The sequence below is a fragment of the Ovis canadensis genome, chromosome 1 (assembly GCF_042477335.2).
Source record: "Ovis canadensis isolate MfBH-ARS-UI-01 breed Bighorn chromosome 1, ARS-UI_OviCan_v2, whole genome shotgun sequence".
NCBI lineage: Eukaryota > Metazoa > Chordata > Mammalia > Artiodactyla > Bovidae > Ovis > Ovis canadensis.
This window is the reverse complement of record NC_091245.1, coordinates 132592670-132606882: the sequence shown is the minus strand read 5'-3', so window position 1 is coordinate 132606882 and position 14213 is coordinate 132592670. Positions and strand designations below refer to the sequence as shown.

Genomic DNA, 14213 nt, shown 5'->3' with positions numbered 1-14213 from the left:
CTTTCTGACTTCAGACTATACTACAAAGCTACAGTCATCAATACAGTATGGTACTGCCACAAAAACAGAAATATAGACCAATGGAACAAGATAGAAATCCCAGAAATAAACCCATGCCCCTATAGGTACCTTATTTTTGACAAAGGAGGAAAGAATATACAATGGGCCAAAGATAGCCTCTTCAATAAATGGTGCTGGGAAAACTGGACAGCTACACATAAAAGGATGAAATTAGAACACTTCCTAACACCATACACAAAGATAAACTCAAAATGAATTAAAGACCTAAATGTAAGACCAGAAACTATAAAACTCTTAGAGGAAAGCATAGGCAGAACACTCAATGACGTAAATCAAAGAAAGACCCTCTATGACCTACCTCCTAAAGTAATGGAAATAAAAACAAAAGTAAACAAGTGTAACCTGATTAAACTTTAAGGCTTTTGCACAGCAAAGGACACTATAAGCAAGGTGAAAAGACAGTCCTCAGAATGGGAGCAAATAATAGCAAATGAATCAACTGACAAAAGATTAATTTCCAAAATATACGAGTAGCTCATACAACTGAATACCAGAAAAACAAACACCTCAATCAAAAAGTGGGAAAAGGACCTAAACAGACATTTCTCCAAAGAAGACATACAGATGGCTAACAAACACATGAAAAGATACTCAACATCACTCATTATTAGAGAAATTAAGTCAAAACTATAATGGGATATCACCTCACACCGATCAGAATGGCCATCATCAAAAACTCTACAAACAATACATGCTGGAGAGGGTGTGGAGAAAAGGGAATGCTTTTGCACTGTTTGTGGGAATATAAATTGACACAGCCACTATGGAAGATGGTATGGCAATTCCTTAAAAAACTAGGGATAAAACCACCATATGACCCAGCAATCTGACTCCTAGGCATATCCCCTGAGGAAACTAAAATTGAAAGGGACACATGTATCCCACTGTTCATTGCAGTACTATTTACAATAGCTAGAACATGGAAGCAACCTAGATGTCCATCAACAGATGAAAGGATAAAGAAGTTGTGGTACATATACACAATGGAATATTACTCAGTCATAAAAAGGGACACATTTGAGTCAGTTCTAATGAGGTGGATGAACCTAGAACCTATTATATAGAGTGAAGTAAATTAGAAAGAGAAAGATAAATATTGTATTATAATCCACATATACAGAATCTAGAAAAATGGTACTGAAGAATTTATTTGCAGGGCAACAATGGAGAAATAGACATAGAGTACAGACTTATGGACATGGGGAGAGGGGAGGAGAGGGTGAGATGCATGGAAAGAGTAACATAGAAACTTACATTACCATATGTAGAACAGGTAGCCAACGGGAATTTGCTGTATGGCTCAGGAAACTCAAACAGGGGCTCTGTATCAACCTAGAGGGGTGGGGTGGGGAGGGAGATGGGAGGGAAGTTCAAAAGGGACGGGATATCTATATACCTATGGCTGATTCTGTCTAGTCAAGGCTATGGTTTTTCCTGTGGTCATGTATGGATGTGAGAGTTGAACTATGAAGAAGGCTGAGCGCCGAAGAATTGATGCTTTTGAACTGTGGTGTTGGAGAAGACTCTTGAGAGTCCCTTGGACTGAAAGGAGATCCAACCAGTCCATTCTGAGGGAGATCAGCCCTGGGATTTCTTTTCTTTTTTTTTAAATTCATTTGGCTACACCAGCTCCTAGCTGCAGTATGTGGGATGTTTAGTTGTGGTGTGTGGGTTCTAGTTCCCTGACCTGGGATCGAACCCAGGGCTCCTGCATTGGGAGCACAGAGCCCTCACCACTAGACCATCAGGGAAGTCCCTGGGATTTCTTTGGAAGGAATGATGCTAAAGCTGAAGCTCCAGTACTTTGGCCACCTCATGCGAAGACTTGACTCATTGGAAAAGACTCTGATGCTGGGAGGGATTGGGAGAAGGAGGAGAAGGGGACGACAGAGGATGAGATGGCTGGATGGCATCACGGACTTGACGGACGTGAGTCTGAGTGAACTCTGGGAGATGGTGATGAACAGGGAGGCCTGGCGTGCTGCAATTCATGAGGTCGCAAAGAGTTGGACATGACCAAGCTGAACTGATGGCTGATTCATGCTGAGGTTTGACAGGAAACAACAAAGTTCTATAAAGCAATTATCCTTCAATGAAAAATAAATAAATTTTAAAAAAATGTCAAAAATGGACCAATAGTTCCCAAGTCATACATTCCATCATAAATGGTAATGAAAAGTATAATATCTCAAAGTGTTCACTCTAAATCTTTTCTCTATGGAATAAATAAAAATAATCTTCATTTGGCGGCTTCTCACCTTTGTCCCTCATCTTCCTGGTATCTAAGGGGCTTCCCTGGTGGCTCAGATGGTAAAGAATCTTCTTGCAATGCTGGAAACCCGGGTTCAATCCCTGAGTCATGAAGATCCCCTGGAGAAGGCAATTGCAACTCACTCCGGTATTCTTGCCTGGAAAACTCTGTGGACAGAGGAGCCCTGTGGGCTACAGTCCATGGGGTCACAAAGAGTCAGACACAACTGAGCAACTAACACTTTCACTTAGTGAGATCTAAGAATGTGTCCTTTCTACATGAAACCAGCTATCTTATTTCCAGAAAAACATTGAATTATTTTATTTTAGTTTTGTTAGACATGACCAATAAGATTATGTAATCTACCAATAAAAGTCTATAAAAGTAAGTATCTACCTTTTGTCTTACCTAAAGTTTAACCTTCCTTTTCTAGCAACACTGACCAAGGTTTTTCCCAAACTGATCATTTCCTTCATTAAATCTCTGCGTTTATAGCAGAGACTCTGTCTGGAATCCACTTCCTTTTCTTCACTGTTCACTTATGTAAAAATCTACTTTCTTTAAAACTGTTCAAATTTCATATTTATGAGGCTTTTTCTAAAGCCTCATCTCTTTCTAGACACACACACATACACACACTTAATTGCTTTCTCTCTTCTCAGCCCTTCAATAACACTTCATAGATTAATTCACTGAATTAGAATTATTTGTCTACATCTTTTTCTCTTATTAGATTGAGAGATCATAAAGGTCAGGCAACATCATTTATTCATCTTTGGATCCTATGCTGCCATGGTAACAGACACAATATATATTTGTAAATAATTGATTGCATAGTAATGTTGACTTTTGGAAAAATTATCCTTAAATTCTAAAAGCTAATATTGTTACTTTTCTATATGGAAGTGAATATCTGTGACCATAATGAGCAAAAGTAGGCATGCCATTTTAAATAGATTTACGTCAAATAGACTTATTGTAGTGATCATTCTGCAGTATATACAAATATTAAATCATTATGTTGTACATCTGAAATCAATATGTTACATATCAATTATATCTTGATTGTTAAAAGTATTTTTTAAAGTTTAATTTTTAAATTGTTTTCACAAGATGTGAATTTAAAATTTTCTAACTGAAAAAGGGGGTAGATCTGAATTTATTTGTCAAAATTAACTCATATTTAGAATATAAAATATGTAAAAGGGAGAGATCTGAGTCAAATAATACTTTCAAACTAAAAGGTAAATTGAATGCTAGCTTTTGGGATCTATTTGAAACCAATTCTTAATGGTTAATTTTTAAAAGTTTAGAAAGGGTAGCTGAAATAAACAGAATTAAGGGCTAAATATCTCTACTCTGATTATTTTGAAGAGAGGTCTCAGCAAGAAGGATCAAGTGTGCCTGACCTGACCAATTTATACAGAGTCTGCAATGACCCAAATTGTAGTTTATATTCTTTTTAGCTCATTTTAAACTAAGCCAAGACATTTTTTATTTTAAAAATAAATAAGACTAGAAACCAAATTAAAACCAATTTGTAGAATTATTCATTTAGGATACATAACATTCCAGTATGTTTACTGCTTTCTTCCCTATTAACTTACTGATGACCATGAAGATTAAATTTTCTGTTAGGATGATTAAAATGATTTTACCAAGAGTGTGCCTACTGGGATGACCCAGAGGGATGGTATGGGGAGGGAGATGGGAGGGGGGTTCAGGATTGGGAACACGTGGTGGATTCACATTGATGTATGGCAAAACCAACACAATATTGTAAAGTAATTAGCCTCCAATTAAAATAAATAAATTTAAATTAAAAAAAAAGAAGAGTGTGCCTAGATGCTTGCAAGAGAGGAAGCAGAGTTTATGAGTTCCAAAATAGTAATATTTGAAAACATGTGCATGAAAGAACTTCTGTAAGCATTCTCGGAATTATTTGCTCTTTTTCTATTCCCCTCACCCTAATTCAAAAAAAAAAAAAAAAAAGGAAAGCTTTGGGTGGAGTCAACTTTTTCAAATCTTAAACAATAACTGGAAATCCTGAAAATGTATTTTTTATCCAGTGGGGAAAACACTTTAAAGCTCTTTTTTTCTCTAAGAATTGTTTAGCAAGGGAATTACTTGGTGGCTTCTATTTTAAAGAGAAAATTCAGTTTAACTGCCTGAAATATTATGCCATCTGTGTTTATTTCCGCCATCCACAGAACACAATTCTGTTTTTTAAACATAACAAGTACATGGCCCTAAAAACCTAGATAAATATATAACTCAATGAATTCTTAACCAAGTGATGAAATCAGTTCAAAGGACAGGTATCATTCAAAAAAGAAAAGAAAAGAAAAATCTGATTGTAGATATAAAACATGTAAAGCCCAATGGTAAATTTAAAAATATTTAAGCACTTTGATTATAAGTATTTATGTCTTCTATATATATTGATCAGGATGGAGGTATCTAAGAGGTGAGAAATAGGAGCACAATGCATGCCATGATGCAGTTAGTGGGCAGAGACCTGGGCCAGGTGCCAGAGAACCAAAGAGTCGCAGAGGCATTCTGATCCCAGGTTGCTCAAACTTATACCACCTATGAGGCCCACTCACACATCTGCCTGGAACAAGCAGCCTCGGGAGTGTGAAGACCACCCACAAATAAAATTTGAATTTAGTAATCAAGTACTTTATTTAAAAAGCATGAAATGATATACAAATGTGAAACATCATTATTTGTCTTTTTGCTTAAGGTATTCTTCAGTTCAGTTCAGTCGCTCAGTCGTGTCCGACTCTTTGTGACCCCAGGAATCGCAGCACGCCAGGCCTCCCTGTCCATCACCAACTCCCAGAGTTCACTCAGACTCACATCCATCCAGTCAGTGATGCCACCCAGCCATCTCATCCTCAGTCGTCCCCTTCTCCTCCTGCCCCCAATCCCTCCCACCATCAGAGTCTTTTCCAATGAGTCAACTCTTCGCATGAGGTGGCCAAAGTACTGGAGTTTCAGCTTTAGCATCATTCCTTCCAAAGAAATCCCAGGGCCAATCTCCTTCAGAATGGACTGGTTGGATCTTCTTGCAGTCCCAGGGATTCTCAAGAGTCTTCTCCAACACCACAGTTCAAAAGCATCAATTCTTCAGCGCTCAGCCTTCTTCACAGTCCAACTCTCACATCCATACGTGATCACAGGAAAAACCATAGCCTTGACTAGACGGACCTTTGTTGGCAAAGGTAACTGATTCTTACCGTTCTCTAAATGTAAGGGGACTTAACGTTTTTCTACCAAGTCTTCAATGAGGAAAACCATTTTATTTAGAATTTATATGTATCTCAAAGAATGTTAAAATTCTATTCATCAGTATTTATGACAACCTGACATTTCTTCCATCACCATGACAATCTTCAAAAATATCCTGAACTCTGATTCTTTCTGGCCTTATTCAGCGAGACATAACCTCTAAGATCAACCCCACTTTGCGTCTAGAAAGTGTATGCTACGCCAGGTTTTCTGTTCTCAGGAAACAGGATGATTTACAGACCTTCTCAATGGACAGATGCCTAAAATGGTTAGGCATGTATCACTCAGTGAGGGATCTTTCCTGGCTCTACTTAAGCCTTCATAGAACACAGACTAAGCCACAACAAAACAGTTTCAAATCATCCTGATTGTCACGTGAAAAATACAAAGTAAGGAGGACAGAAGCAGACTCCTGAAAGCCTTGAGTGATGGTCACCCATGGGTGAAATTCATATGTTCTTAATTCTCTGACTTCTATTTCTCAACTTGAAGGTGTGTGTAGGACAGAGTTGCAGAGTTCTCAGACATACAGCCCTGCAGGCAGCTTCTGCTTGTCCATTTCCCTTACCTAGAAGCATCTCTAAAACAAATTCTTACTTAGTTATACACAAACGCTTAATATATTCTCTGTGTTATGTTTCACTGATTTTGTAGTTGGTTATCAGGTTACATTGTTGCCACCTAGCTTTTCTTAGGCTCTAATCTTGTTGCCTGAAGTTGCTTAGGTAAAAACTGACCTTTCATGTCTCAATTGTTTTTTATTTATAAAGTTTCTTTCCCCTGATGTCTACTGGATGAGTCTGACAAACACATGGGTGGCAAAATAAACTGGCTATCATTAAATGACAAATTCTAATCTTTTAACAAAGCAGATAAAAATATATCATTTACAACATTAAAAAAGGGATCGATATTATGAATATGGTCTACTTAGGACATTATTATTACTATTATCATAAATACAAACTAAGCAATAAAAGAATATCTTTTAAATTTCTAATAAAAGCAATTTATGTTGTATATTAATTTACACATTTAATGAAAAAAAATGACACATTAGACTGTCATGCGTGTTTAGAATCTCTGGTAAGGATTTTATATCAACAACCAATCTTAAAATTTCCTACTCAAAACTATAACTTAGCACTTTTTGAAGACATAACTGGGCAAAGGAAAGAGTATCAATATTGCCAAATGTGATTAATACTCACGAAAGAATATTCCCAATATAGGCATAGTAGGAGCAACAGTAAGGTGTGGTTCCATCACAGCAGTAAGATTTGCAGTCTTTGCCACATTGAGCAAGGCAATCCTCTACAAAATAAAAACCACATCCACATAGTTACTATTCTAAAATCGCAGCTTTACAAAAAAATTACTTTATTTTACATCTTAATTGATCGATGACCACTCTTTGGTACATTTAGATTTTCAAAGTGCTCAGAATTCTAAAACATTTGTAAACATTTGAACTAGTCTTGCTTCCTTGTTGTTCTTTAGTTGCTAAGTCATGTCTGAGTCTTTGTGACCCCATGGACTGGAGCCTGCCAGGCTCCTCTGTCCCTGGGATTCCCCAGGCAAGAATACTGGAGGAGGTTGCCATTTCCTTCTCCAGAGGATCTTCCTGACTCAGGGATCAAACCCAAGTCTCCTGTACTGGCGGGTAGATTTTTTTTTACCACTGAGTCACCTGGGAAGCTCTGTTCTTCTTTATCAAACATAAATATAGAAAAGGCAAAGACCATTCTTGGAATCTCCTGCCTCAAGCACCATAATGGGTAGTCAGAGTGGGTTGAAAGAGACAAGGAAGGGAGGAATGAATGATCCAAACAATCAGACATTCAATTTGTCAACAGAGTTCTTACGATAAATTTTAAATGATAAAGTCTTTTGACTTCAGAGTGTTAATCCTAAATATATTTGACGGAAAATGTTGACATGAATAGTAACAACTGGAAATCATTTTTAAATAATGAATGTTTTTCATGACAGTGCATTATATGCTTTTCTCTACCATTTTTGTCTCCATAATTACAGCATGCATACATAAGGTAACACATATGAGTCTGCATAGCCTATCAATCCATTTGGAATCAGCTGTGGGAAAAAGTTCCTATAGATAATTAACTGGTGAATAATTAAGGGTTTATTTAATGTCAGATTTAAGCATCAACAAGCTATGAAACAGCACTATGTGACGGGAGAAAGAATTTTCTGATTAAAAAGGGACATACTGGAGCTGACAAAACCAAATTATTGTCTTTTTTTCTGTTTTTGGCAAGGAAAATTATACCAAATGTTGAATAAAAGTCACTCTACCTGTCAAAAAATTTCTATATTTCATCTAAATGATTTGTTTAACAAGTGAAGGCTATCTTTTAGTTATGTCCAACTCTTTGCAACTCCATGGACTGTAGCCCACCAGGCTTCTCTGCCCATGGGATTCTCCAGGCAAGAATACTGGAGTGGGTTGCCATTTCCTTCTCCAGGGGATTTCCCGACCCAGGAATCAATACTGAGTCTCTTATGTCTCCTGCATTGGCAAGTGGGTTCTTGACCACTAGCACCACCTGGGAAGCCCTATCTTTTAGTTACAATCAGTTATAATCAGTGGTATAAATTATAATGGATATGTGAGTTTCAGGTACATGTAAGAAAACGTGTAAGTATAGTCTGATAATTTGAGTTACACATTGAAGAATCACAAAATTGGTCATTTCCAACTCAATCTCTGAGGGCAATAATTCTTATCAAAATTATATAAGACTTTTGTTTTCCTGTCAAAGTCATAATATAAAAGTGTAAATGTTATATTTATGCCTGCAGGTCCATGTAATTGATTTGTCTAGAGAGGAAAATATAGATTTGGCTTTTAAATCACCTCCCTACAAATTGATGTGATCATAAAACTAGCAAAGTTCATTCACCTCTATCAATAATGTATGACCTTTGTGGAACAAGTGAAAAGTTCATGTTTTCTTTCCCTCAATTTTATTTCTACCTCACAAATGAAAAAACCTTAATGTTTTCTTCAAGGATGTGGTAAGAAGGCATGAAAGGGGAAAATAATTACCTTTGTAAGATTCAGTAACTCTACTTAAATCCACTTTAAAATTTTGAAGACAGAAACATGATCTAATGATTTATTGACATTAATGCTTTTCGCATTAATATGCTGTGTATGCTTTTACAATTTATTTTACCATTTTCCCAGGGAATTTCCATAGCTCTCATTTTTAGTATTATTTAATTCAAATATTTAGACTGCTCAGTTATCTCAAGCACTTAGCTGGGATGTTCTGCTTTGTGCACTTAAAACCCATTCAGAGAGTGGGAGAGCTGACACACCACCTTACTCTGGTGGAGCAGGACAAGTAATGTTTCAGTAGCTTCCTTTTTGAACGACACCCAAGACAGTGACATCTTATTAAGCTCTCCATGATTATCAAAGATTTAATTACTATTATTATAAGGACACAGTGTTATCAAAATATTTTGAGCCAACGTTTCAGGAAACCAAGCCCCAAGTCTTGTTGCCAAGAAGCTGGATTATACCTGCAGCAAATACTTAGATCCTGTCACACACTGTTTATTATTTTTATGGCATTTTCCAGCACTTTTGACTGCTTCCCAGAATTAAACAACTGAAAGTGTGTGTTAATTGCTCAGTCGTGTCTGACTCTTTGCGACCCCATGGACTGTAGCCCGCCAGGCTCTCCTGTCCATGGAATTCTCCAGGCAAGAATACTGGAATGGGATGCCATTTCCTTCTCCAGGGATCCTCCCGACCCAGGGATCTGAAATAACTGAAAATGGAAGTTTTACTAGCATGACAAATACACTCACAATCACATTTCCAAACCTGGAAGTCAATCACACCTCAAACTTCTTTTGAGAGGTTAGTTGCTTTCTCCGGTTCATTTGAAAATACTCCCATAAAGATCACAGTTTGGACAAAACGGAGACAACTTCTCACTTGCGAAAGCATGGAACATCCCAATGGCCCTCAGAAGATGAATAATATTACTACTAATATTCAAGTTAATATTCCTGAAAATTAGCCAGCTCCAATTTTCTTCAGTGACTTTAAGGCAGGATCTGGAAGAAGCCTCCCAACTCCCTTCTCAAGGAATGTGTAGAACAGGAAAGCATCTGGCTCCAAGCACTTGCTCAGAATTGGCTCTTGTAATCTACAGCTAAGGATCAGAAAGGAAGGAAAGGGAGGGGACAGAAATCACTGGCACAGGCCAGGAAGGTTAAAACCTTGGCCAAATCCTGTCTTTGTAGCCTGCAGTGGGAGTTAGATAATAATATAAACACTCCGTTGGATTTCTTTCCAAAAGTGACTCCAAAGTCAAACACAATGCTTCAGGTATAGAAACCTTGCTTTTATTTTGCTAACAAATGGATCCCGTATTAATATATTTTCTTTGGGGAAAATAATTCAGGTTACCGACTGCTTCCCAGGTGGCTCAGCAATAAAGAATCCCCGTGCCAATGTCAGAGACTTAAGAGACGTGGGTCTGATTCCTGGGCCGGGAAGATCCCCTGGAGAAGGAAACGGCAACCTGTTCCAGTTTTCTTATCTGGAAAACTCTATGGACAGTGGAGCCTGGCGGGCTACACAGTCCATGGAGTCGCAAAGAGGTAGACATGACTGAGTATGTGTGCACGCGTGCGCGCGCACACACACACACACACACACACACGGACAATGCATCGACAGGTTTTTGTCCCATTAAAGCTGACAACCCATTTAACGGGGTGTCTGGATTAATTCTGGACTTCCCTGGTGGCTCAGACAGTAAAGTGTCTGCCTACAATACGGGAGACCGGGGTTCAGTCCCTGTGTCGGGAAGATCCCCTGGAGAAGGAAATAGCAACCCACTCCAGTATTCTTGCCTGGAAAATGCCATGGACAGAGGAGCTTGGTAGGTTACAGTCTATGGGGTCCCAGAGTCAGACACGACTGAGCGACTTGACTTCACTTTACTTCTGGATTAATTCTATTTCTGTAGTGTTCCCCCATCTCATCCCAATCCTCACTTCCAGCCTTATCTCTTAGTTCCAATCCAACTGTATTGTCTGTTTTTACACTTCTCATGATTTCTGCCTTTGTTGACACATTATCCTACTTCATCTTCTTATGTCCAAAGCTTCCCTATTCTGCAAAGGTTTAGGCCTAAAAACCCCAAAGCCTCCTCAATTTAAATTCTCTGAGCAAATATTTATTGCACTCCTCTTATGGGCCAGGCATTTTGTTAGTCTCTGAGAATATTATGCTAAGTGAAACAGACATCATTTTTACGGAGCATATACTCTTAAGTCAGCAGTAAAGTCTCCTCCTTTGAATACCTAAAGTATACCACTGTCTCTCTTCCATCATACAGCTTTCTATAATGTCGCGTAACGGGCACAGTTTATCTTCTAGACAAGACTCAAAGTATGACCTCTGTCCTAGGCATCACTCAGCATACTTCACTCAATAAACAGTAGCTGAGTAAATGCTGCAAGCATAAAGAAGCCTCTGAAGTAAAGAGCTCAGGAATTAATATCAAAAATGCATTAGCTAATCATTTCTTATCAAAGGTGATAAGCTGACCTAGCACTGGTGAGTTATGACTTTGTAATGTACTGAGGAGGGATGCAGATGGAGAGAAGGAATGAATGGAGTAAAAACTTCTACACTGATCAAGCTCCCTGCTGGCCGGGTGCTTGGGTTCCCTGAATCCTGGGGTTTGGGGGTGGGGTGGGGTGTGCACTTAACACTGGGGCAACAGGAAGAAGGGAAGGAAAATCAGAAGCTTCAGCTCACCAAAGAGAATGAAATAGACAAAAGAACAAGAAAAAATTGTTCAATGATGTGGTTGAAGATGAGTGAAGGTATTAAAATTTCACTTAGCTGTATTCCATTTTCTCATTTTTGTTTTCTTTTGGTAAACAGTGGAAGTGAAAAGAATTGTCACTGCTCCGAAGCACTTAATGAAAAGATTTTAATATAAAATGGATATTGATGCAATTGATTCTGTTAGACTCTCAAATTCTGCAGACTTTATAGGACTTAAGTAAAAGAAGTAAGTGCTGGAAACACATTACGATGTGGACTCTCACTAAATAGAAAGTACTTTCCCTATTTTATGCATTTTGTATTTGAAGGTCAGCATTTTCCTTATAATAAAATATCTTTGAAACAACTCACAGATGGCCACTACTTTACATTTTTAAAAATAGAGTGTAAATTTCTATAGGAGTTACCATTGTGACTCATTTTTCCCAAGGCTGAATGAGAAATTCAATTCTGTTGATGTTCAGGTAAGAATACTGAAGACCCTCTTCATTTCGGGTGCCATTATTTTTGCAAATATCAAAAGGTAAATCACAGTACTATATATAAATTTAGTATTGCAAGGTCATAGGTAAGTCTGTGGCTTTTATTATAGGAAGTCAGAGACATGAAAAATTTTACAAAAACTCTGCTTTTATCCTGTTTTATCCTGTTCATATAAAAATATGAAGCAGATGGAAAACTGCATGTGCAATTAACTTTATACTAAGTTAATAACTAAGGAAAGACCATTTTAGGCTTCACATCAGTCGCAAAAAAAAAAGAAAACCGCTTCGGTACATCAAATATTAGCTAGCAATTCTAGCCAAGAAAAATTAGGATGAAGGAAATGAGATACTCTTCATCTATAAACAAGGGCTTAACAAGCTCAGCAAAAACAAATTAGACGCTGGGTAAATTTATGCCTCTTGAAAACCGTATATTTCAACTCAAAGCTTCCAGTTGCCCTGTTCACCACACTTGATAATCATCCTCTAAAGAATGAAAACACCAGTCTATGGCTTTTTGGGGTTGGTTTCTGAAAAGAAAAATCTGGACTATTCAGCATGTGAAGGTGGAATAAGGCAGCGGTAGCCTTTACTGAAAAGTCTTCAGTTTATCTGAAAATCTTAGTGATATCTCTGAACTTCAGGTGCTTAAAGAAAAAAAAAAAGCTTTCCTTCCACCGCTCACCCTATCCAGAAAATAAAAAGAAAATCGCTTAAATGTGGGGTTGAGGTTATTAATAGTTGTTCCACGGAGAGAAAGGAAAAGAGAGAGAGAGAGAGAGAGAGAGAGAGAGAGAGAGAGAGAGAGAGAGAGAGAGAGAGAAAAGGACGCGTGGAAGGAAAGGGACAAAACAGAACCGCGTGGAGGTCGAGCCCCGGGCGGGCGCGCGCGGGGTTCTCTCCCGCCGGCAGGGACCACCCAGCCTCTGACCTCCCACCGCGTCCCGCTCAACCCGCGCTGCCGGGACAGTGACCCCAGCGCCGCCCGGAGCCCCAGTCCCCCCGCTCCCGCCGCCCTAGGTCACCGACCTGCGCAGACAAAGAGTAGGACCAACTTCGGAAGCAAGACCCCTGGACACCCGGGCACCCTCCGCGCGTCCATCCAAACCGGTGGCCGGAGGTGGCGCGCCAGGACAGGACAAGCAGAACCGGTCTGTAGAGAAGGCTGGGAGCCAAGGGCGAGCCCAGCACCGGGAGAGGATGGGGGCGCCGGAGGGCGCTCAGATGGAGCGGGTGGCGCTCTGGAAAGCGGAGTGGCGCGGTGACCCGGCCATCGCGCTGGGAGCTTTCGCGGGGAGCCCGGGCGGCCGCGCGGGGCAGCGTTGTGGCCGAGGTCTCTTTGTCTGTCCCTGGGGCGGTCTGGCGGCAGGCTGAGCAGCGGATCCAGCGTCTTCGGCCACCCGGGCTCACATTTCATCTCCGCGGGTGGCACCTACGCGAGGCTGGGGGCGGGGGTGGCCCCGACTCCTCCCCACGCTCCGGTTCTTCCTTCTATAGAGTGACTCTCAGAGCTTGGCCCTGTCCTAAAGGAACTTCTAACCTTTTGCTCTGACTGTCTGCACTCCACAGTTTTTCCTTTGGAGTAATGGATACTGCCCAAACTTTGTAATTTATCTTTACACGAATGGACGGAGTTTCCAACTTTGAAGATTTTAGACGAAAGCTAACGGGGAAAACCTAGGACAACTGGAAAGTACAGAAACAGTGTATGGTTTTTTTCTTCCGAAAGCTGGTAAAGCTTTATTTGTTAAACACCTAAAACATTTCCAGTAAAGTCACAGAAAACAAAACAAGACTGCATACTGTCATCACTATTATTTGATACTGTTCTGGAGTTACTGGCCTATGCAATTAGATAAGAGAAAGAGGAAAAAAATCCTAAAAATTGGAAAGAAAATTATCATTTGCAAATGATATGCTTTTATATGTGGAAAGTCAAAGACAGTCACCTATAAAGCTCTTAACTAGAGGTGACTAAACAATCAATAGTTTTTTCTCATGCAAATAAAAATCAGAACGTTATCAATTTTATACACAAAGGAGAAGAAAAGACACAAATAAGTGAATAGAGATTCTCTTGACTAAGAAAATTAAACATAATAAAGGTTAGAATTTCCCCCCAAATTAATCTATTAATCTGGAAATTAAACTGGTGGTTCAGGTGGTAAAGAATCTGCTTACAATGTGGGAGATCTGGATCAGATCCCTGGGTTGGGAAGATCCCCTGGAGAAGGAAACTGGCTACCCACTCCAG

General features: G+C 39.3%; 1 protein-coding gene, 1 long non-coding RNA gene and 1 other non-coding gene across 22 annotated transcripts in view; all 3 read right to left on the bottom strand.

Moving 5' to 3' along the window:
• Positions 1 to 13829, bottom strand: part of CYYR1 (cysteine and tyrosine rich 1) — a 215629-nt gene extending 201800 nt beyond the window's left edge. For all 20 annotated transcript variants that reach the window (XR_011248534.1, XR_011248511.1, XR_011248531.1 and 17 more), the window contains exons 1-2: positions 12989 to 13829; positions 6838 to 6940 (exon numbers count right to left, since the gene is read on the bottom strand). Coding sequence is in view for 16 of the 20 variants with exons in the window: in XM_069549640.1 (XP_069405741.1) it covers positions 6838 to 6940; positions 12989 to 13376 (491 nt within the window). In the remaining 4 variants the exon portion in view is untranslated. The remainder of the gene's footprint in view (positions 1 to 6837; positions 6941 to 12988) is intronic.
• Positions 1672 to 2523, bottom strand: LOC138418407 (uncharacterized). The gene is made up of 2 exons (XR_011248545.1): positions 2340 to 2523; positions 1672 to 2168 (listed from the first exon to the last, which is right to left on the bottom strand). It is a non-coding gene; the product is annotated as an uncharacterized lncRNA (long non-coding RNA).
• TRNAG-CCC (transfer RNA glycine (anticodon CCC)) lies at positions 1760 to 1832 on the bottom strand. Its single transcript has one exon. It is a non-coding gene; the product is annotated as a tRNA-Gly (tRNA).
• Positions 13830 to 14213: the final 384 nt, after the last annotated feature.